General features: G+C 37.8%; 1 protein-coding gene and 1 non-coding gene across 8 annotated transcripts in view; both read right to left on the bottom strand.

The window, feature by feature from the left end:
- The window catches only part of LIN52 (lin-52 DREAM MuvB core complex component), a 97,686-nt gene extending 72,843 nt beyond the window's left edge, over positions 1-24,843 (bottom strand). For 2 of the 7 annotated variants that reach the window (XR_004968174.1, XM_036312853.1), the window contains exons 1-5: positions 24,702-24,842; positions 19,427-19,501; positions 18,187-18,224; positions 14,667-14,733; positions 12,880-12,963 (exon numbers count right to left, since the gene is read on the bottom strand). Coding sequence is in view for 6 of the 7 variants with exons in the window: in XM_036312853.1 (XP_036168746.1) it covers positions 12,880-12,963; positions 14,667-14,733; positions 18,187-18,224; positions 19,427-19,501; positions 24,702-24,732 (295 nt within the window). In the remaining variant the exon portion in view is untranslated. Of the gene's footprint in view, positions 1-7,983; positions 8,508-8,947; positions 9,021-12,879; positions 12,964-14,666; positions 14,734-18,186; positions 18,225-19,426; positions 19,502-19,741; positions 21,603-24,701 lie in introns of those variants that run through there. The other 5 variants (XM_036312807.1, XM_036312841.1, XM_036312833.1 and 2 more) reach the window with 4 other exon arrangements.
- On the bottom strand, positions 3,521-3,648 carry LOC118661792. The gene has a single exon (XR_004969476.1). It is a non-coding gene; the product is annotated as a small nucleolar RNA SNORA69 (small nucleolar RNA).
- Positions 24,844-25,116: the final 273 nt, after the last annotated feature.

Raw genomic sequence — 25,116 nt, 5'->3', positions numbered from 1 at the left:
CCTGCCCCTCCCCGCCAAGTTCAAGGCCCTCCTCAATCTGGCACCTATCTCCCTCCTAGTCTTAGTCCTTATGACCCTTAATATAACCTGGGCTCCTTAAGGACCAGATTAGATCCTTCACATTGTTCCTTGAGCATAGCAGTTGTTTCAAGCTCTGCTTTCATACTCATTCCACCTAGAATGTGGTCCCTTCCCACTTCCACCTAACCGGATCCTATGTGTTCTCTAAGGTCTGTGCTCAATGCTCCAGAAATAGCAAATACCACCACACCCATATCTCTCCCTTGTTCATAGCAGACAACACTAATTGATTTCTGAATCCAGGCCCCTTCTCAAAATCCCTCAATTAAACAGACCTAGGCAATCTTTACTCATCAATCCATGTTGACATACAAAATGAAACTTATCTGCCATTCCTAAAGCAATCTAATGTAATTGCCCCCTTCTCCCCTATCCCCAGTTCTTTGTGCTCTTGTAGAGTTTATCTCCTCCACCTTCTATAAAGAATCATTTACTTAATTGTCTTATCTCTTCCCAGCTAGATTTTAATCTGCACAAGGGCAGTAATTTATGTCTTATTCATCTTCATAGCTGCTACAGAGCCTTGCAGGAAGCAGGCATTCAAATAGTTGCTTCATTCTTTTGCTACTATCTCATCACTCAAAATGGCTAAGTAGATAAAAGCTTTATTTTGAAACAATTAAATTCTTCTTGAGGTACTGAGTTCAAGTTTATTTTATCAATTTTAGCTAACACTAATTCAAAATAATACATACAAAAATAAGTAAAGAAAGAATATATACATCCCTATGTTCATTGTAGCATATTTACAATACCCAAGATTTAGAAGTAGCCCAAGTGTCTATCATTAGATGAATGAATAAAAAAGCTGTGGTACATTTACACAATGGAATACCACTCAGCCATCAAAAAGGAAATCTTATCCTTTGTGATAGCATGGATGGACGTGGAGAATATTATGCTAAGTGACATAAGCCAGTCAGAAAAAGACAAATACCATATGTTTTCACTTGCATGTGGAATCTAATGAACAAACAAATAGAAACAGACTTAGAGATACAGACAGAAAACAGACTGACAGCTGTTAGAGGGAAGGGAGCTTGGGGCACTGGGTGAAAAAGGTGAAGGGATTAAGAAAACAATAACAGCAACCAAAAACACCTCATACCAGCCGTGGGCAAACTACGGCCCGTTTGAAATGAATAAAACTAAAACTAAAAGACCATACCCTTTTATGTAATGATGTTTACTTTGAATTTATATTAGTTCACACAAACACTCCATCCATGTTTTTGTTCCGGCCCTCCGGTCCAGTTTAAGAGCCCATTGTGGCCCTCGAGTCAAAAAGTTTGCCCACCCCTGTCATAGACACAGACAACAGTTTGATGATTACTAGAGGGAAAGGGCAGGAGGAGATAGAAGAGGATAAAGGAGAGAGGAAGGAGACTTGATTTTGGGTGATGAACATATAATACACAGATGATGTATTATAGAATTGTATACCTGAAACCTATATAATTTTATTAACCAACTAGAGGCCCAGTGCATGAAATTTGTGCATGGGTAGGGTCCCTAGGCCTGGCTGGCAATCAGGGCTGATTGGGGCCTTCTGGCTGCTGGCCAGGGCCTTCCTTCCCTCATAACGCACCGCCCCCTGGAGGTCAGCGCACGTCATAGTAAGCAATTGAATTTCTGGTCTCCTGGTCGAACTCCTGAGGGGACACTTTGCAAATTAGCCTTTTATATATATAGATGTCACCCCAATAAATTCAATTAAAAAGTAAAAAATATACATTGCTTAAGAAAGGAATTGTTTGGGGGATAAAACAATGGAGAAATGAAAAGAAGAAAAAAAGCTAAAAATCAAGCAAAGCATCAACAAAGTCAGGCAAGTAGTCTGGTAAAGTTACAAGAACTTTTTACCAAAATCAGAAACACAGTTCAGGAGACAATGTGTAGAGGAAAAAGTAGTAATATAATAAGACACATGCTGCCATCTAGAGGTTGAAGGCTAGATGATTTTTCTCTTCAATCAGACAAGTGAGTTAATTTAACTTTTAACTATTATAGACAAAGGTAGGACTGAACAGACCTTATAAAGTAAGCCAGATAAATAATTGTGATGTCAAGTCACAGTGAAGAATAGTCAGGGTAGAAGAGTGTCAATTATTATCTCCCTGCCCTCCTTCATAGGTTAAAATTAAAAATATTAAAAGAGCTAAGTGTTCGTTAGAATTTTATTTGGACTTCTAAACATAAATGGCCACTTAAAAAAAATCACATGCCTAGAGGGTAGAGAAGCTATACCACTTCAAGCTATACCACAGGCTAGCTTGAAGCAGAAGCTTTTCTGTGGTACCACCACCAAAGAAAGTTGTATCAAATAGTTTCTGGTGCACACAACTTCATCAATGTAGATTACTGGGATGAAGTATCAAGTTTAAATGGGGAAGTCTCAATCTGTTTACAATAAAATGTTTACTTTCAAAAACTATGGTGATTACATTTAGCCAAATAACAGTCCTATTGAAACTGTTAAACAAACACAGGATTAGACTATAAATTAGCAGAAACACTTGCATATATCAAAATAAGCTAAATTTCTTAAAGCTTCTTTAAATGGTAATATACTTCATGTGATCTAATTTGCTTAATAACTTCTTAGGTAATCTTTTCTTTATACTACCAAGGTAATTTCAAATCAGTCCAAGTAAATGAGTGTAAATTAAATTGATATTTTTATTTGTTTTATAAGATACTAGAGGCCTGATGCATGAAATTCATGCAAGGGGCTTGGCCCCCGCCACTGCAGTGGCTGCCTCTGCCTTGGCCCCCACCCACCGCCCCTCGGCCCCCCGCTGCCATGGCGGCTACCGCTGCCTCGGTCCCCGCCACCAAAGCTTCATCCAAAAGGCTGCCTGGAAGGATGTCTGGAAGGACATCCAGTCTAATTAGCATATTATGCTTTTGTTACTATAGATGGTAAAGTGTAATCAAGAATAAATGTATCAAATTCAATTCCTCTTCATTATTAAAAACAAACAAAACACCACAACATGTAACAAAAAATAAGACATAACTTCTTTAACCTGACAAAGGGAATCTACAAAACACCCGCAAACATCACACTTAGTGCTTTCTCCTAAGATTAGGAAGAAGACAAAGATGTCCACTCTTGCTGCTTCTATTCAACACTGTACCAAACTTACTAACCAGGGCAATTAGGCAAGACAATGAAATAAAATATCCAGGTTGGAAATAAAGAAGTAAAACTATCTCTATTTGCAGGTAACCTAATTTGGGGTATTAAAAATCTTAAGTATATTTACTAAAACACAATTAGAATTAATTAATAAATAAGTTAAGTTGCAGGATATAAAATGTACAACAATTGTTTTTCTCTACAGTAGCAATAAGCACACTGAAAATGAAATTAAGAAAACAATTTCATTTATATCAAAAAATAAAATACTTAGGAATACATTTTTTTAAAATTCACAATTGTCCATGTCAGTCTGTCATGATTTTAGCCTCATACGGCAAAATAAAAAATGATCAACACAAGATTTTCTTTCAGGACTTATGAATACATATTAATAAATTAAGTGCAAAATTTACACATACTTTGAAAACTAAAAAATATGGTTGAAAGAAATTAAAGAAGATATAAGTAAAGAGAATGACACACCACATTAATGAATGACCTAATATTATTAAGATGGCAATACTCCCCAAAGTGATCTAGAGAGTCAATGCAATCCTTATCAAAATCCCAGCTGATTTCTTTTAAATAACTGACAAGTTAAAATTCCTATGGAAATTCAAGGGACCCAGAAGTGCAAAAACAATCTTAAAAAAAAACAAAGCTGGAAAACGCACACATCCCAAATTGAAAACTTGCTATAAAGCTACAGTGATGAAGATAGTGGGGTACTGCCCTAGCCAGTTTGGCTCAGTGGATAGAGCAACGGCCTGAGCATTGAAAGTTCGAGTGTTCGATTCCAGGTCAAGGGCACATACCTGGGTTCAGGTTTGATCCCCAGCCCCTACTGGGGCACGTGCAGGAGGCAACCAATTGATGTGTCTCTCTCACATGAATATTTCTCTCCCTCCCTCACTCCCTCTACTATCTCTAAAATCAAAGGAAAAAATACCCTCTGGAGCGGATTAAAAAAAAAAAAAAAAGTAGACAAAGGGTCTGAATAGATAGTTTTCCAAGAAGACATACAATTGGCCAATAAGCAAATGAAAACATGTGCGATATCATTAGTTTTAGGCAAATGTAATTCCAAAGCACGAGCTACCACTTCACATCCATTAAGATGGATATGATAATAACTTCCTTAAACAAAAAATAACAAGTATTGGCAAGGATATGAAGAAATTGGAACCCTCGTACATGCTGGTACACCCAGTATTTTAAATAGTCTGACAGTTCCTCAAAGATCAGAGGTAGAGTTACCATATGACCCAGAAATTCCAGTCCTAGTTATAAAATTCAACAGAATGAAAAGACAGACCCACATAAAAACTTGTACGTGAAGTTCATAGTAGCATTATTCACATCAGCCAAATAGTGAAAATAACTCAAATGTCCATCAACTGGTGGATAAATATAATGTGGATAACTAGTGAATAACTGTATTTATACAATAAAACATTGTGCAGCCAAAAAAGAAATAAAGTACCGATACATGCTACAACATAGAAGAATACTAAAAACACTATGTTAAGTGAAAGAAACTAGTCACAAAAGACCACATTTTGTATGATTCCATTTATATGAAATGTTCAGGCTAGGCAAATTCATACAGACAGATTAGCTACTGTAGAGAAATATGATTGGTTTCTGTACATGCATATTATATCCTGCACTTTATTCAACTCATTTATTAGTCCTGCTCTTATGGCTATTGAGTTTAGGGGTGGAAGGGAATGGGGAGTGACTGCTAATGGGTAGTTTCTTTTGGTAGTGATAAAAAGGTTCTAAAACTGATTGTGTTGCAAGAACTCTGAATATATAAAAATCATTGAATTACACACTATAAAAAAGTAAACTGTAGCCTGGTGGTTTGGACCAATGGTTGAGTAACAACCTAGGAACCATGAGGTCAAGATTCAATTCCTGGTCAGGGCACAAACTTGGGTTTGGGGCTCGATCCCCTGTGTGGGGCATGCAGGAAGCAGCCAATCAATGAGTCTCTTTCATCACTGATGTTTCTCTCTCTCCTTCTCCCTTCCTCTCTGAAATCAAAAAAAATATATTATTTTAAAAAGTGAATTGTAGAGTATATAAATTCTATCTCAATAAAGCTGTTATTAAAAACAAAAAACACCATGCACCAGAGCCCCAAGCTTTAGCCTAAGTTTCAAATGACATGATCTACTGTCATTCTATTTTAAAATATTTCCAAGATAGCCAGTAAATAGGTAACCTGCATGACTACTAAAATGTTTATAGCTTTAACGGACTGGGGGGGGGGGGGGGGGGGGGCGGTTCTTAAGAGTAAAAAACGGCAGAGAATCAGGTATTCAATAAGATTCACAATAGTTCAATGGGTCTTAGGAATAAAGCAAGCTATATAATGTTGCAACTTATAAGACTAAGTCAGGATTATGCCCAGGTCATGATCGCAATGGAGTAGGGTTCAGGCATAAGAAAGAATCAAACCATTATCAACAAGTTTCACACTATCTTTACTATGTGTGGTTGATCATCCACTGTCATAGAGGAAAAATTCCAGATATTACAAGACCTTCTTACTTTTCTCATTACTAAAACACAAAAAAATCATCCAGAAATAGAGTAATTTCTAGAAGTTTCTACCTTTTCAGTTTTAAGTCAATGAATTTCATTAGAAAAACTGTCATTTCATTTGAAGACATCTGCAGTTGATCATTCTTCAATCAAAAAATATGCATTGCACACTTACTGTAAACCAGGTACTCTATGGGTTACAAAGACAGCCCCAAAATATGATTCTTATTATATAGTTATAATCAATCCAAGAGATAAGACATACCAAAAATTTCCCAAAATGATAAAAGTGCCATACAAAATAAACTGCTCTTGAGTAATTTGGGGGACTAAAAGAGTTCACTTTTCATATCAGGTATGAAAGAGCTAAATACTGGGCAGAATAATGAAGGATGAATAAAAGTTATAATACTAGAACTAGGTCAGGGAGAACTTTCTGAGAAAAAAGAATAGCATGAACAGAATTAAGAAGATGGGAAAGTGTTCTGGGAAGAGTGAGTATTTCAAATGGGAACAGTGCATGGTATTTTGGTAGGCTAGTGATTAGGCTAGGGCCAGAGTATAGAAAAAGCATGTCAAACTCAAAGGCTAACACGGGCCAAATAAACAAGGTTTAAGTTTATGTGGACTGCAAAAAAGCAAAAGCTTCAATTTTCATAGAAACATAGGTTTACTTCGATAGAGACATGCTCAATACGAAGGGCTGGAATAAATGAGTAATCATTAACAAAATAATAGAACATTTTAATAAAAATTAATATTTTTTTTCTTGAACATTAACTTATCAGACACTGAATAACTGCACAAATTAATAAGCATAACACAAATAAACCTATTTTTCTTATTCTCCGAAAGCGAAATATTTCCTGTTGTGTACACCAAGCAAGTCGGTACATGACTAATGACGTGGCAGTCAGCTGCTAAAATATTCCCTGCTAGTATTAGTGGAGAGAAATGGTGCACCTGCGCGTAAGGCACATAAGGGAAATGAATACAACATGATTATAGTAACCAGTCATCAGCAAACGTTATAGTTCGTTATTAATAACTAGTGGCCTGGTGCACGAATTCATGCACATTGAAAGGAAATTAATTAGAAGAAATATTTCAATATCACTATTCACTCTTTCTCTATAATAGAAGTGTCAACCAAATTTACGATCAACAATGACAGACAGATCGAAACACACATGTGCAATTGGCACCAGCAAGAGCTTTATATGTATCACGCATGCGCGAGTCAACTTAGCCTTTTATATATATAGGATAAACTTGCTTAATTAGACCTACTTTCTGCTTTAGCTAAACTTTTTCCAGCCCAGTGAAGCACCTCAACTTCTCTTTCAGGTAATTGTCAGCAATACAGCAGTAAATATCAACACGAAGCAGATTATTATTGTAGATCACACAGGGAGAACAAAGGGTAAAATATTTAACTGCAGCAATGTTTGACTATATTCTGCGCAGTGAGAAAACCTGAAGTCATTTTCAAGGTCCACCATTTCTTACTTCTTTTCAGTCAGGTCAAGTTTCTAAGCTTCTAAATCTCTGTTTTCCCGCTAATGAAAAGAAAATAGGATTCCACTGAGTCTCCTATCTACATACTCCAGGACTTCTGTGAGGATCAAATGAGATGAGGCACGCGAAAACACTTCATAGACATTTGGTTAAAGTGTAAAGTATTTCCACCTGGCTATAAAGCAAGTCGTGTTCCTGGGCTGAAGAAACTGCAAGGAGGCTAGTCACTAGGGAGAGGAAGCTGGGCATTGCTACATGATGTCATTACCCTGACGGGCACTTAGCATATTAGCCTTTTACATATATAGATTATGTATAACAGAATATTGTAAAAATTAAGTTACAAAATTTTTATTAAAATGTTTCTTACATACCATTATATTGGCTGGGCCGCAAAAATATTCATTGTGTGCCACATGTGGCCCACGGGCCCTGTGTTTGACATGCTTGGTATAGAGGATTTTGAATGCCATGGAAAGGAATCTGAATTTTATCATATGGGTAATGAAGTACTATTAATGATTTATGAGCAAAGGACAAACCAAAGAAATGATACTTCAGAAAAATTAATCTGGTAGTGGCAAACAAGAGACTGGGATAAGGTAGTTGAGAGGCAGGCAGACCAATAAGAAGTGACTACAACAGTTCCAGTACAAAACAGAAAGGACACTGAACTCAAACGAAAGTAACAGAAATGGAATTCTTTATATGGGAAGGCAGTTTACAATTTTTTGTATTTCTATATATATCATGAGAATTTCATATAAATTAACTGCCCAAATCAAGCCAAGAGGCCCTTCTATACAAAAAATTATTGCACCCCCAAATCTGCACACCAAAACAGTTATGAGACATAATCATGTACCAAATCAAAGGGCAGGGTTTGCCTTTCAAAAGACACAATCTAGTTATTATCAGCCCAAGAAGGTTCACATTATTTCTATACTAACATTTAACAATGCTCTAGGGAAGTGACAAACAATCATGTTTTAAGGACAAATATTTTTTGCATCTTTTTCCTTTCCATCATCTTTATCAGTGGAGATATTTGCATGAAAACAGGATAACTGGTCCTGGGGGATTCATCAGTTCCTATTGCTTATTTTTCATCCATGTCATCCTCTCAATTAATGTAGAAAAGAGGATTGAGACATCGAAATACCAGATTAGGGTATCAAGTAAATGTCAACCTCTAGAGTAGATGAATAATCTATAAGGACAAAAAAAAAAAAAAAAAGGATCTTGTTTTTATGCAAATACACTATACACAATAAAACAAAGAGAGTTTATATCCAAGAAGTCTGATCCATATCAATGTAATTCTTTCCAAGTATAAATATAAAATCTATATTCTAAATATGTCAATAAATTCTTATGATCAAAGCAAATGACAATCAGTTGCAAAGCACTGCTACAGAAGTTTAAATAAGACTGAATTTTGAACTAGAAAAATAATTTTGAAAAATCTCAGCTGTACTCATGGGACTTATCTGGCAGAAATGAGCATTTCTGTTGCACAGTTTTGGTTCAGTGCATAAAGTGGCTGATTAGGTGACTTTAAATCTCCCCACCTACAAAGCCTTAAGTTTTAGATATACCCTTAACAGTAATGGTTTTAACTGTGTGGATTAAAACTAAAACAAACCATACCAAGTTTCTGATTCAGTGGAAAGCCATTAAAATAGACTTTATTGATGCTTGGGGAACTGATTCATTCTAAAAACTGATAAAGACAAAGAATAATTTATTCAGTAAAAATAGCTTTCAAGGTAATAAATAGTTACTAAGATAAAAACCATCATAGAAAAATTCTAGCTAATAAGAAGGAATGACAGAATTAGAATATTACCATTTTGAAACCTATAATAAAATAGTAGACTTAGGCAGTTACCAAAGGTTGCTAAAACTCTGGTGCAAGGCTGATGGTGAATTTTACAATGAATAATAAATCAGGCTAACAATATCTTTACCAAATAATTAACCTTAATATCACAAAGAGAGACAGACATTATATACCTTCTGATAAATGTATACAATACTTATGAAATATTCTTGCCAAAATAAAAATCAAGCCTGTATCTATCTATGCACCACCATAGGATGGTAAGCAACAAAATCTAGAATATGGAAAATGCTATTGAACAAATAACTAGGTTTAATAAATGACAAGGGAAAATACAAGGGAGGAGGAACTATGACAGATTAAAAGAGACTTAAGCCTGGCTGATGTGCTCATTGGTTGAATGTTGACCTATGAACCAGGAGGTCACAGTTTGATTCCCAGGTTGTGGACTCAATCACAAATAGGGGATGTGCAGGAGGCAGCTACTAGTAAGTGATGATTCTCTCTCATCACTGATGTTTCTCTCTCTCTCTCTCTTTCTCTCTCTCTCCCTTACTCTCTCTGAAATCAATAAAAACATATTTTAAAATAGTAATAAAAAATAAATAAACGAGCCCAGCTGGCATGGCTCAGTGGTTGAGCAGTGACCTATGAACTCAGGGCACATGTCAGGGTTGCAGGCTCAATCCCCAGTGTGGGGCATGCAGGAAGCAGCCTATCAATGATTCTCTCTCATCATTGATGTTTCTATCTCTCTATCTCTCTTTCTCTCTGAAATCAATAAAAACTATTTTAAAAATAAATGAATAAATAACTAAAAGAGACTTAAGAGACATATCCACCAAATATGGTATATGAACCTTAGTTAAGATACTGATTTAAACAAGCTAACTGTATAAAAGCAATTATGAGTCAACCAGAAAAATCTGAATCTTAATTGGGTATTTGATGATATTAAGCAAGTTTGCTAAAAAATTTTAGGCATAATAATGGAAGTGCAGTTACATTAAAGAAAGAACAACAGAAAGAAAGGAAGGGAGGGAGGGTCCTTGTCTTTTGAAATCACATCTGAAGTTATTTGACAATGAGGTAATCTGATGCCTGAGGGTTGCTTTAAAAGAATCATGGGAGGCTGATATAAGTAAAACAGATTGCCCATGCTGACTATTAAAGCCAGATATGAGTACATGAAGTCATTATTTTAGTCTCTCTACCTTGGTATATGTTTAAAATTTTCCATAATTAAAATTAGTGAAAAAACCCCACACAAACTCACTTCATTATCTTTCTCAGTAGGAAAGCAGAAAAAAACACCCCACTATTTAGAGAAAATATAGCAATTTCAACTATAACTAACTAGAAATAACATTATTAATCAATATATTCGACAATATAGCATCTTCTTGACACACTGAGCATAAAATTTATTTCATAAAAAAACTGACACAGAGAGATAAAGGATTGATCATTATTATTATTACAGCATTTATTATCCAGAGCTAGAAAGAGAATCAATTTCTATATTATACAAGCCTTGCATTCATGAATTTAATAATCAACGATTTGCTTTTTCATTATAAACCCTGGAGGTCTATGACATACCTGGTAATTAGTAATTTTACCAAGACATAAACTTCAATCACAAGAAATACACAGTACATAGAGAAGAGTTAGGTCACAATGAGTGAACCTAGCAGAGAACCTAGCAACCATATCTTAAAGCAGTTTGTTGTTCTCTGCTTCTTGATTCACGAAGTGATTAAAAAATGTTTTCTTGGTAAAATTAAAAAAAAAAAAAAAGAGCCAATGTTAATTACAGTAATGGAAATAAAAGATAAAGAGGGCTAAAGAAGTGATGACTATCAGTCAAAAATCATAGGCTTTAAATTGAATTTTAAAGTTAAATGTTGAATTTGGAAGTAACTTAAATCAATGATGTGTAAAAACCCACCATATGCTCTATAAATAAGAAAAATAATTTATGAAACATTTTAGGATGGCTCTAATCCATCCTCTAATCCAGTGATGGCGAACCTTTTGAGCTCGGCGTGTCAGCTTTTTGAAAAACCCTAACTTAACTCTGATGCCATGTCACATATAGAAATTTTTTGATATTTGCAACCATAGTAAAACAAAGATTTATATTTTTGATATTTATTTTATATATTTAAATGCCATTTAACAAAGAAAAATCAACCAAAAAAATGAGCTCGCATGTCACCTCTGACATGGTTGTCATAGGTTCGCCATCACTGCTCTAATCAGTACAAAACTTGCATTTTGAAGAAAATTATAAGCTATACTAGCCTCTCAGAACTGTGGATTTATGAAGGTCTCAAGAGGTATCTACTGAGAACAAAGTTCTAACCACTGTATTTATATTGAATATCTCTTTCAATTACAAAGTGAAAATTTTCTACAATTCCTTTTCTAATTTTATAATGAATACAGTATAGGAAGAGATATAATTTATCTACATATATTTATATATAAAAGCCTAAGCAACTGAATGACTGGTCACTATGACACGCACTGACCACCAGGGGGCAGACACTCAACGCAGGAGCTGCCTTCTGGTGGTCAGTGCACTCCCACAGCCAACCTCCCGCAGCCCCTATCAGCCCAATCACTGGCCAGGCAAAGGGACCCAACCCGTGTACAAATTTGTGCACCGGGCCTCTAGTAAAGAAATAATTTTAAACTAAAATAATGAAGAACAGATAGGAATAAGTAAGATCTTTTTTAAATTTATTTTTTTAATGTATTTTATTGATTTTAGAGAGGAAGGGAGAGGGAGAGAGATAGGAACATCAATGATGAGAATCAATCATCAGCTGCTTCCTGCACACCCTCTACTGGGGATCAAGCCTGCAACTCAGCATGTGTTCTGATGGAATCAAACCATGACCACCCAGTTCATATGTCAATGCTCAACCCCTGAGCAACTCTGGCCGGGCAAATGAGATCTTTTAAAACCATGCTCATGGTACAGATTATGTTTTTGTTCTGCTATCTATCCCTTCCTTTGAGGAATCAATTGTTCTCTCCCATTCTGTGTGATTTGATTTAGACTAAGCCTTTCAATCTGTGTCTGCACCTAGGACCCAGGCCTGATCTATCAGAGTGCTCCATGCTACCTGGCTAAAGGACTGGTTCCAGGTTAGGTATATGAGCCAAGATGGAACAGTCAGAGTCCTCCCAGGACCTTTCTTTTGGAATGTTCAGAAAAGATGTTCTTTCTTTGGGGACTATGAAATTTAAAGACATATAAATTAGAGCTCATTTTGGCCACTTGCCCAGTTCTAGGAAAAAGCTATCTGCAGCAGCAGAGAATAAGGCTAATGCATGAGTGAAACAAAGTCTTGAGATGCAAACCAAAAGCAAATCCCAATGATATCATTAACAGTCATGGATCTAGATATCCTCAAAGCTATTTCTACTCCTGAATTTTGATTTATGTGAACTAATAAAGTCCTTCTTTTGCTTAAGCTAGTTTGATTGGACATTCTATCACTTAAAACTGAAAGGATTTCCAATATATTTTTACTGTACAGAAAAAAATAATCGTTACCTAGTAAACTCAGTAGTTATTCCAGCATATTCTATCATAAAAGGCACACTTTAGATTATAATGACATCTTACCTTCATAAAATGTAATACAGACATCTGTATTACAGCTAGAACTCATCATGAAATACACAACAGGCAACCCTGAATTAATGTGATCTGGGTACTCACACTCATCTAGCCCCAGCTGATAGGCCAGGTTCTGTAGGCCTCGTACCTTCTCCATCAAATTAGCAGTGGTGAGGCTCCCCAGTTCTGAAATAGAATCATTTATTTCAATATCATTTCTATACACTGTTCTCTAATAACAACTCATTTGAGATGGGAATCCTTCTTACACAAAATTTTAAGCTTTAATTTTTATCAGATAAGAGCATAAATCCATTTCTTTTCTCCTCCAACCACTCCCGCCCCCACCACACACACACACACACACACACACACACACACAATGAATTTTCCCCACTAATGCAAAATTGGGTCAGATGAGCTTACCCAATATGAGGAGAGAGTTAGCAAACTATGTTTTATCTTAAGGATCCTTTAACAACATTCATTTTGCCTATCATACAAAATGAATACACAATACAAGTATCAAACCTTGTGACTCCACATAGCATTGAGAAAGCCTATACTGGTTGACAGATCTGTCTTGAAAAATGGACACTAATTCCACTGTCTTTTATTAATTCTTATTATTTAAATTAATAAAATAGTGACAAAACATGTATTGTTCCCCCATTTCCCTAAGTTTAGAAAACAAACACTAAATATTAACCCAAACTTTCCCTTCAAATCAAATACCTATAAAAAATTTTAAGTTTACCAGGTAAAAAGACAGTATACTTAAAAAACAACAATTTACTTTCCCAGATTTTCATTTAAATAGCATAGCACAAAATTCCTTTTAGGTTAAAATACAGGTCAATTTATATGAAACATTATGCTATATCCCTCATTAAAAATTTAACGTTTCCTTAGAAAATGCATATTGATGGCATATAAATGTCTGTTTGGAACATTAGAACAATGAACCTGAAATGCCCTTGAGACTTAATATTTCCAGAGTTGGAGGAGGGGAACCTGCATTTAAGCATTTCATGCAGAACAATGAATTACCTTTGAAATCAAATAAAGGTGTTTTTTTCTCCCACCTATCATCAATATCTGGCATAAGTAGTAGACTTTCTTGATCTGTTCAGCTGCTTAAATAGCTCAAGCATCCAATTTTTACCTTCATTTCAGTCTATTACTTCACAATCATCATGAATCTTATCATCAGAGGATGATTAAAAAATAAATAAATAAAGTAGAGCAAAAATCAAGGAAAATTAATGTTTTTTAATTTAAATTTCCACTTGTGGTTCAGTTCCAAGTCATTTATCAAACAACAATAATCACTACTTATAGTATTCTTTATTGGAGAAATTGATGGGAAAGAATAAAATAAGACAGGTCTTACCTATGAAGGGATTGTCAACTAATAGTACTGACAATAATATATAGCAGTAAATCCTAAATAAGCACTTGTTTATAGTGGAAAGAGACTAGACTTAAAATAAGAGTTTAAATTTTTTCACTCTAACAAATCTTGGTTAAGTTAACCCTTTGAACCTTAGATATCATCATATCTAGCTCACAGGACCTTTATGAGAAATGAAAAAATTTATGCAAGAGCTTTTTGTAAACTGTAAGCATTATACAAGACAAAAGTATATTAAAGGACTTTAGGTACAGATAAAACCATTATGAGCAGGTCTTAAATTAGAAGGATTGCTACATATGGAAAAGTTAAGAAAGGCATTTAGACATGAAGAACATCAATAAAGATAGTTAGGTAGGCAGTTTGAGTGAGCTAAGAATACTTTCAAGGGAACAGTCAGAGAAAAACTAGGAAGGTGGTTTGTGGGAGAGCATAAATATCGGGTTAAAAGATAAAAGTCACTAGCATAGCTTACCTTTCAACATGTCGATATCATCACGTTCTATTTCAGCCATCCATTTGGGTGGCGAGCTAGTAATAGGCTGTCAAAAAATAAGAATATATCCACTCAGTTACATACAAAGTGTGAAGAGACCCTACTTTTCCTTCTTGTAGGTAGCTTGTCACATAGCATTCAGTTTGTGTGAAAATACTGGCAAATTATAATTTCTAAAACCCTGATTTCTCCAGATTCAGATACGGCCTATAAGTAATCACCTTACAAAATAATACTGCTCATCCTTAAAGTTGGTCTCAGAGAAATGATCTTGGAAGAATTAGGTCTGACTACTGTCATTGTTTCATGCCTAACAGGTTAGTATAGAAATTAAAGAAATTACTTGAAATTCAGTTCTGGGGAAAGCCTCCAACTGAAATGTTTGAAACAATAATCAGTAAGTAACATTTTCTAGCAGAGGAGAAGATTCAAAGAAGAGTCAAGAATGAGAAAATCCTCAATTTGCAAGAACACTGTAATGGTCATCACTTGAAATTTCATTTTACAGCAGGTGTTTTAGAAAACTTTAGAATTTTAAGTTATTTTCTGATTTCTGAAAGTGAACTTACAAAATTTGAAAGAACCCCTTTTTAGAATAGCTTTAGGCAACAATTTTCAACCCTAGTTGTAAGAGTCATCTATGATGTAACAACAACAACAAATACAAATGACCTAGCCATACCGTAGATGCAATGATTAGAATATCAGGGGTGGGGGAAGGGTCCATTGGAGAGAACAGAGCAAGGAACAGTACATAAGTACTTTTTAAAGGCTCCATAGCTGCATATTGATGATTTTGTTGTGCAGGTAGGAGTACAGTTGAGAAACATTACTTCAGTTTTGAGCCCCCTCCACTTTTATAATATATTTTTATTAATTTCAGAGAGAAAGGAAGAGGGAGAGAGATGGAAACATCAATGATGAAAGAAAATCACTGATCGGCAGCCTCCTGCATGCCCCACACTGGGGATCGAGCCTGCAACCCAGGCATGTGCCCTTGACCGGAATCGAACCTGGGACCCTTTGGTCCGCAGGCTGATGCTCTATCCATTGAGCCAAACCGGTTAGGGCAAGCCCTTTTCTTTTTAAAAAAAGTAATATTTACTTAGCACTATGCAACAAGCAAAACACTTTACATGCATTATGTCATTTAAGTTCTAAATCAACCCTATGAAGTAGGTATTATTACCCTCATTTTACAAATAAAAAAACAAATGTACAGGAAGATTATAAATCACTTGCCTCAGGTTACACAGCTAGTGGACACAGGATTCAAAATCCATATAGTATGAGTTCAGAAACCACTACTCTATACTACTTTCCCTAGAAGGCTATTTATTATAGGTCAAATTCACCATTTCTGGAAACAGATTATACAAGATCTTAACCTGGGATCCTGGGATGACCCTGGCCCCCTAGAAACAAAACTCAATATGTATGTCCATATTTCTAGGGAAAAGGTGTAGATGCTTAATCAGATTTTCAAAAAATATCATACTATAATAAAAGTTATTTAAAAACCACTTATTTATATTTATGATTCAAAAGACTTAGTTGTTACCAAATACAACGAACTAAACTGAAAAGTCGGTATGAATAAGAATGTAAGAAAATTAATCAGACACTTTCTACTCCATCCACGAGACAAAAGCTGATCTAGTAATAATAGCTACCATGTATTGTTTATTATGTCCCGGGTACTTTGCAAAGTGTTTTAACTTGCATTATGGCATTAAAAATCCTATGAGATAGTTTCAAATGAGAAAACTAAGGCTCCAAAATTTTAGAAAAGTTGCTGAGGTCACAGGTAGTTAAGTAATAGATTCAGGCCCTGGCCAGTGTGGCTCAGTTGGTTGAGCATCATCCTGTGCACCAAAAGGTCTCCAGTTCGATACCTGGTCAGGGCACATACCCAGGTTGTGGGTTTGATCCCCAGTTGGGGTACATGCAGGAGGCACCTGATCGATGTGTCTCTCTCACATCTATGTTTCTCTCTCTCTTTCTCTCTCTCTCTCTCTCTCAAAATCAATGGGAAATATCCTTGGGTGAGGATTAACAAAAAACAAACAAAATAAGAGTGTGGATGCCAGTAATTAGACTAATGATTCAAAGCCTGATTCTGGCACATATTATAGCCTATAACCTTGGGTAACCTACTTACTCTCTCTGTGCCTATATCCTTGTCTGTTAAATGCCTCATATCGTTTTGTGAAGGTTAAGTAATATATGTGTAAAGTGCTTAGAACAGTGCCTGGCACATGGTAAATAAGTGGTAGCTAATATTATAATCATCATATTCTCCTACTTGTGGGAATATGGAAGAGAACATGTGTACAGCATCTAGCACAATTCCTGCTGCCCTGCAAATAGAAAAGTTGTGACTTGTTGGATTTCTTCCTTAGGTTTCTGATGAGCCACTGAGAAATTTCAGAAATCCTCTAAGAAGGTATATAAGTTAAGTTCATAATGCATCACATAAACAAAAGAGAAAAGCTTCAAGATCATAGTTTGGTGCCCTAGCCAATTTGGCTAAATGGATAGAGCGTCAGCCTGCGGACTGAAGGGTCCCAGGTTCAATACCGGTCAAGGGCACCTGCCCTGTTGTGGGCTCGATTCCCAGTAGGGGGCATGCAGGAGGCAGCCGATCAATGATTCCCTCTCATCATTGATGTTTCTATCTCTCTCTCCCTCCCTCTCCCTTCTCTGAAATCAATAAAATAATTTATTTTTAAAAATTCATAGTTTGGGCAAAAAGAATGCTGGTGTTACATTAAATATTTCAACTGCCTTCTGTTAAAAGCTTTTAAGCTAAGAAAAGAGGCTAATAGACAAAGGTCAAAATGCCAAAATAGAGCATTTGGACAGAAGAAGGCATTATCATCAATTAACATGATAATAATATAAACAGATTTCCAGGGCTGTAGTTACGAAGTGATTTAAAGACTACTAGAGGCCTGGTGCAAAAAATTTGTGCACTCGGGGGGGAGGGGGGGGTGGTCCCTCAGCCCGGCCTGTGCCCTCTCGCAGTCTGGGACCCCTCGGGGGATGTCCACTTGCTGGCTTAGTCCCGCTCCCCGGGGAATTGGGCCTAACCTGGCAGTCAGACATCCCTCTGGCAGCCCGGGAGCCCTCAGGGGATGTCCACTTTCCAGTGGGGAGCAGGCCTAAGCTGCAGTCGGACATCCTTAGCACTGCTGAGGAGGCAGGAGAGGCTCCCGCCACCCGTCAGCTGGCTTGTGGCTGAGCAGAGCTCCCCCTGTGGGAACGCACTGACCACCAGGGGGCAGCTCCTGCATTGAGCGTCTGCCCCCTGGTGGTCAGTGTGTGTCATAGTGACCAGTCAATCCCAGTTGTTCTGCTGTTAGGGTCAATTTGCATATTACCCTTTTATTATATAGGATGACATTATTTTGAAAACAAAGAAACAAGAGATATTTGAGCTGTTACCAAGGAGCAAAACATGATATAAACTTCATTAGGTAATTAAAATATTACTTACACTTTTGAAAGAAGCTGCAAATTCAGCAACACCTGGTACTAAAAAAGAAAAGATACATTATTTATTCAATTTTAGTGTCCCAGACATAGAAGATTCAAATAATAAGAAAACAGCCTGTCTTCAAGCTTACTGTCTGGAAGAGGAAAGAAAGAGTAAATCAATAACTGTAATACTGCTTAAGTTCTCCAAGAAAGATACCAGATGGTTTGGTAGAACCCCCACCCCCACCATCACCAAAAAAAAAAAGGAAATCTAAATCATACTGAGGGTGAGGGTGCAGGAAAGCTTCCTCAATTGAACTTTGAAGGATCAGGAATTAGCTAAGTGGGAGGGTGGCAAGATACTATATCTCTTACCAGATAAAAGTTTAAATTTCCTTTGTAGGTACACGGGTCTGCCAATCTAATTGTTTATTTAAATGTCTTATAGGCAAAGTCACATAAAAAGCCAGATATGTAAAAATAAAATGATGTTCAATCTCACTTAGAGAAATACAAACTACAAATAAAGATCAGTAACATTCAGTATCAGCTAGTATGTGAGTAAAGGGTCACTCTCATACACAGTCATCCTCTCCCATGTGCACAAAGCTACTTGTGCAAGGATATTTATTATCATTAAATTATTTGTAATATCAAAAGTTGGATATAATTTAGGTTTCCAAATAGGGTATGAAAACATAAAAGAGTATAATTATACTTTAAAAGAAGTAAACTTAAACCTACTAACATGGAAGGATCCATTAATAAATTACTACCACTAAGTGGAATAAGTTAAGTTGTAGACCATGTACATATGACCCCATTGTTATGCCCCCCTCAAAAAACACACACAAAAAAACCCTCTATATACTTAAAAATATATATTTATTTACTTATTTAAATAAATATAAAAAAGGTCAAAAGGATTGTATCAAACTACGAATGGTGATTTTATAAGAGTGATCAAAGGAGGTGAGAAAATACATTAAGTATCTCTCTATATAAATTGTCTGAACTTATTACAGATTTTTTTAATGATTATTTTTTAAAGGCTCCCCATCATTTCCTAAGTCACAGTGTGTCCTGAAAAAAGTAAACCACCAGCTATTCTGAACATTGGACCACAGAATTCATTCTCTTCCCTTTGAAGAAAAATTAAAATTTTAACCATTACCATTAAATACCTCCTTAAAAAATATCCTTCAATGTAGCACTGGTTCTCCTCCATTGATTCTGATATAAAGAAACCAAAAACTTACATTGTTCTGGCCAAAGATCTGGTGAGGCACGATCAAGTTTTTCAAAACTTAATAAAGATGCTTCCAGATCCGTCCCTGGAACAAAATACCCAGATGAGCCAAGAAGACACAAAACATGTTCATTTACATTTTAAAACATTTCAGTCTCAAAGAACATAACATACTGGAACATTCACCTGGAAGTCTAGATAGCGGAGTTCTATAACTGCAAATAAATGTTGTAAAAATGAATCATTTTCCCTTATCAAACCTCACTTTTCCGATATCTAATGTTTTAGTGGGGTATCAGAAAAAAATGAGTATCAGCAAACCCACCTGCACCTTCACTCATACTCTTAGACTTTCCTCCAGTTACAACCAAGTGTCCCTGCTCTCAAGACGAACTCCTCTGCTAGGGTTCTGAATTCCATCTTCTCTTGCTCTGACAAAAATATCATGAGTAATAATATCTTTCTTGCACAGTCAGTTTCTACCATCTCTACTGCTTCATACTCAACAGCAAGCAAACCTGCTCTAGAATTTCCCTTCTTTGAAAAAGCTCTTCCTTGACTCCATTATCTCCCCACTCCTTCTCTCAAAAGTGCTTGAGTTGTCTGTCTATCTTGCTGCCTCTACGTCCTCACCTCACATTCTCTCCTTAACCCATGACAATCAGGCTTCTGTTCCTATATGCATGGAAACTGTTGTCGTCAAGGTTATCTATGACCTATGTTGCTAAATCCAGTGGTCACTTCTCGGTTTTCTCCTATGTGACCTCTTTGCAGCTTTCACACTGACCACTCTCCTTGAAACACTCCACCTCCGGCTTCTGTAAAACCACTATGCTGGTTTTTCTCCTTCCTCCCTGATCCCTTTTCCTCAGTCTCCTCTTTCACTGAGGCCCCATCCTAAACTGGCTTCACTCTCTACACCTAAAGTCTCATGAGAAGATCTCATCTAGTCCCGCAGCCTTTACTGTGCCAATGACTCCATATTTATATTTCCAGGCCCAGTCTTTCTCTGAACTTCAGAGTTATGTATCTAACTAATACTTGACATCTCTCTCCATTTACACATGTGAAAAATCCCTTAATTCTAATATGTTCAAAAGCATACTCTCCCAGTCCTCTATGTCTCAAGAAATAGCACTACCACAAACCCCAGTTCTCAAAAACCCAGATACCACCTATTCTTTATGCCTCTCTTTCCTTCACCCTTCCATAACCCTCCATTAGTAAATCCACTAATTACCATCTCCAAAATACACCCAAAAACCAAATTAATTAACCAAGAAACCATGATTTCTCTCCTGGACGACTGCAATAACCTCTTAACAGGTCTCCCTTTTCCCATTCTTATCCCTTTTCCTCCCTACCCCCAAATCTATTGTCCACAAAGCAGCCAGAACTGATTTTTTTTTTAAATGCCAATTAGTTCATGTCACTCTTCAGCTTAAAGGACTTCTTCCCAGCTAAATTCGTGAATTTGTACCTACCATGCCCTATAAAATCCTACATGATCCAGCCTAATTCTTTGATGCCATTTCCTCTCTACTCTTGCCTGGGCACACAGTAGATACTGGATATTAACAATAGTTAACATGTGTTGAGTACATATTATATGCTCAGTATGCTAACTAGTTGCATAATCAGGTAATTTAATGACACAAACAGTTTTTAACATTTTCTGAATAAGCCACATCTTTTGAAATCTGGAAGAAAAAAAGCTATGGATTTATGGACTCACTCCCCAGAAAATGTACATGTATATAAATATTTTCAACATGAACTTTTCTCTAAATTGAAACATGAACTTTTCTCTAAATTGAATTTGCCCCCCAAATGTTCTAAGAGAATTTCCAATAGCATTCTAATTGGTCAAGAACTTGACCCTAATAATTGCCTTAATTAAAGCATCCAAATTGGTAAGAAAGGAAAACTGTGTAACACAAAGTGTCAGTTTTCAAATTCCAAAGAATGTTACCAATAACAAAAATAAACTTATTGGGAGTAGGAGCTAATAACCAACAGGGGTAGCCTTATGAAAACCACAGTTGGGGGCATAACTCAATCTTCTGTGAGGCTTACTCTCATACATTAAGTAATTAGATGGCTTTACTTGATTTCAGTTTTCTCCTTTTCAAAAAAGTCCCAGCAAATTTACCATTAAAAAGACAAATGAGGTCCTGGCCGGGTATCTCAGTTAGTTAGAGCATTGTCCAGATATGCCAAGGTTTTGATCCCCAGCCAGGGAACATACAAGATTCAACAAATGAATGCATAAATAAGAAACAACAAATCAATGTCTCTCTCTCTCTCTCTCTCTCTCTCTCTCTCTCTCTCTCTCTCTCTCTTCCATCCCTCCCTCCCTCTCTCTAAAATCACTCAATTAAAAAAAAAAAGAAGAAGACAAATGAGTAAATGACCTAATCTTTTTCATATCAACATTATTTGAATTAAATTTTAAAGTCAAGGACAGGTAGAACATTACAGATAGAAGTGAGAGAGCTAGGCAATGGAATATTTTAGGAAGATATACTTATTTAGAAACTGAATTTAAGTCCAAAGTGCTCCCCTTGATTTTGTCAGATTAAAAAAAAAGTTTAGGTGGAGAAGTGAAACTTTGTAAAAGATGAAGCTGAAAATTTTTACACATAAAGAGTAGCAATGGCCAAAACCGGTTTGGCTCAGTGGATAGAGCGTCGGCCTGCAGACTGAAAGGTCCCAGGTTCGATTCCGGTCAAGGGCATGTACCTGGGTTGCGGGCACATCCCCAGTGGGAGATGTGCAGGAGGCGGCTGATCGATGTTTCTCTCTCATCGATGTTTCTAACTCTCTATCTCTCTCCCTTCCTCTCTGTGGAAAATCAATGAAATATATTTAAAAAAAAAAAATTAAAAAAAAAAAAAGAGTAGCAATGGAGATTGCTAGAAGATCAAAGGAAGAAATATATAATGTTCCCAATATTCTTTCTGGTTAAAGAAAGGAAAAAGAAATGAGAGAAGACAGGGAAAAATAAATACAAGGAACACAGCTCTAAAACCTCCAAAACCTAGAAATCTAAAAATAACCTCACTACCAAAACCGGTTTGGCTCAGTGGATAGAGCGTCCGCCTGCGGACTGAAAGGTCCCAGGTTCGATTCCGGTCAAGGGCATGTACCTGGGTTGCGGGCATATCCCCGGTAGGAGATGTGCAGGAGGCAGCTGATCGATGTTTCTCTCTCATCGATGTTTCTAACTCTGTCTCTCTCCCTTCCTCTCTGTAAAAAATCAATAAAATATATTAAAAAATAAATAAATAAATAACCTCACTGCCAAAACCGGTTTGGTTCAGTGGATAGAGCCTCAGCCTGCGGACTAAAGGGTCCCAGGTTCAATTCCGGTCAGGGGCATGTAACTTGGTTGCAGGCACATCCCCAGTGGGGAGTGTGCAGGAGGCAGCTGATCGATGTTTCTCTCTCATCGATGTTTCTAACTCTCTATCCCTCTCCCTTCCTCTCTGTAAAAAACCAATAAAATATATATAAAAAAATAAAAATAACCTCATAATAAACTAAAATCTTTAACAGAAATTACTTCTATCACTTGGCTTTTTAAAAAAACTGTGGTAAAATATACATAATGAAATTTACCATTTTAACCATTTGTAAGTGTACAGTTCAGTGGCATTCAGTACATTCACAATGTTGTGCAACCATTATCACAATCCATCTCCAGAACTTCTTCACCTTCCCAAACTGAAACTCAGTGCCCATTAAACAACTCCCCATTCCCTTGGCTGACTATTTAAATGTCATTCCCACTCCTTTCTCTTTCCTGGCATGAGAAGGACATTTTACCCAGAGGGCACCCAGGGCACCCAGGCAAGGCAAGGAATCTCTGTTAACTCTGAACCCATAATTTCTTTTTCTTTTTAATATATTTTTTATTGATTTCAGAGAGGGAGAGATAGAAACATCAATGATGAGAGAGAATCATTGATTGGCCGCCTCCTGCATGTCCCACACTGGGGATCCAGCCCACAACCCGGGCATGCGCCCTGACCAGGAATCGAACCGTGACCTCCTGGTTCCTAGGTGGACGCTCCACCACAGAGCCACTGTGGCCGCGCTGAACACCCATAATTTCTTTTACAGTTTACCTGCACTCAAAAAAAACTTAAGACTCGGTTTAACTTGAAACTTAAGCCAAAGTAACATTCTTTCAACTATGAACAAGACAGATCTAGAATTTATGACCCTGTGTGAAAGCGGCAAAGTTAACAGAATAACTACGCTGGCAGAGATCGTGAACAGCGGTGAAGAGGGGCATATCCAGATGCCATGTCCTGGGAAAGCCTCTCTGGGAGGTGACAGCTAAAATAAGACCTGAAACCGCGGGAATGTACGTGAATGATTCATCTTTTCCTCTCCCAAAGCGCCTAGCTTTATGCCTTCCATGTAACCTGTACAGCTTTCTTGGCCCCAATTTCCTCATTCCTGAAATGAACTGCCAAGATTCCTTCCAAACACAAAACTGTGTTGGTGTGACGAGGGTAAACTACATGTCGGTGAAACGGACGTGGGGGTGGGGGCAGTAGACGCAAAAACTGAGTGCAGAAATGACTGCAAGACCCTCACTCCCCAAAGCAGGATCGGATCGAGCGCAAAGGCACAAGGGCACACCCACAGAACTTAGATGCTGAGATGACCTGCCCCTTGGACAATATACAGGCAGAAATCGTTCCCTCGGCCCGGGGAAACATACGGCAGAAGCAAGAGAGACTGAGTCGTGTACAGAACTACCCTAAAAAGCTCCATTCTCATTCTCCTGGGGACTCGGTCGGCGAGGGGCCGGGAAGGTCCCCCGCTTCTCGAGCTGCCAGGACAACCGTACCAATCTGGGCAGAAAGAGGATGAGGTCGGCCACCAATCCCACCTACGGTGGGAGAGAAGAGTGCCAGGCGATCAAAGATGAGAGAGCCAACCCTCGAATGGGGCGCCCCAGAAGAAAGCTACAAGAAGGCGCCTCCTTTCCCCCAGCAGTAATCTCCGCCGCCGCCCTCCGTGAAGCTGAGGCTAAGGGAGCGGCTGGGCCCGGATGGGTCTCCCGCCGGTGCCCGCCTCCACCCGGCTGGTGCACAGCAGGGAAACTGAGCTCCTCCGGAGCATCTGTGAAGAATCGGCGAGCTGAAGACGCACCCGCATCCCGAGGAAGAGAAGTGGGAGGGGGAAAGAGAGGAGCCCAAGTTCGACCGGCAGACGGAGAGCGGAAGTTGCCAGGGGGGCAGGCGAAGGATCTCTAAGCCGGCTCTTACCCTCTGTGGGAGACGCCATCTTCCAACCCATGTCACGTGACGCGACCAACCGTCGGCGGGAAAGCGAGGACCCACAAGCCACGCCCCCAAAGGGAAACCGTATCCCCACTCCCAGGCCCCATCTCGTTTGCCCCTTCTAGGGCGATCTTTGCCTAGCCCCGCCCCCAGTGCTGGCCACACCCCCCACGCACTGGAGGAGGCGGAGCGCCTGCCAATTCTAGGAAGGCTTTATTTACTTTCCTCAGTGAGGGGGCGGGGCCGCAGTCGTCCCTGTGGCCAATCGGGGCTCCCTGTGAAGGGGCGTCTTCCCTGCGTGCTGAATGGAGAGCACCCAAGTGAGGGGCGTCCTCCCTACCTCCGCCAACAGAATTTGCTGAGGTGGGAGAGGGGAGAGAGCGCTTTCACTTCTGACCAA

This window comes from Myotis myotis, unplaced genomic scaffold (assembly GCF_014108235.1).
Source record: "Myotis myotis isolate mMyoMyo1 unplaced genomic scaffold, mMyoMyo1.p scaffold_m19_p_1, whole genome shotgun sequence".
In the NCBI taxonomy this organism is placed as follows: Eukaryota; Metazoa; Chordata; class Mammalia; order Chiroptera; family Vespertilionidae; genus Myotis; species Myotis myotis.
Note: the sequence above shows the minus strand (reverse complement) of the source record. Positions and strands in the feature narration are given on the sequence as shown.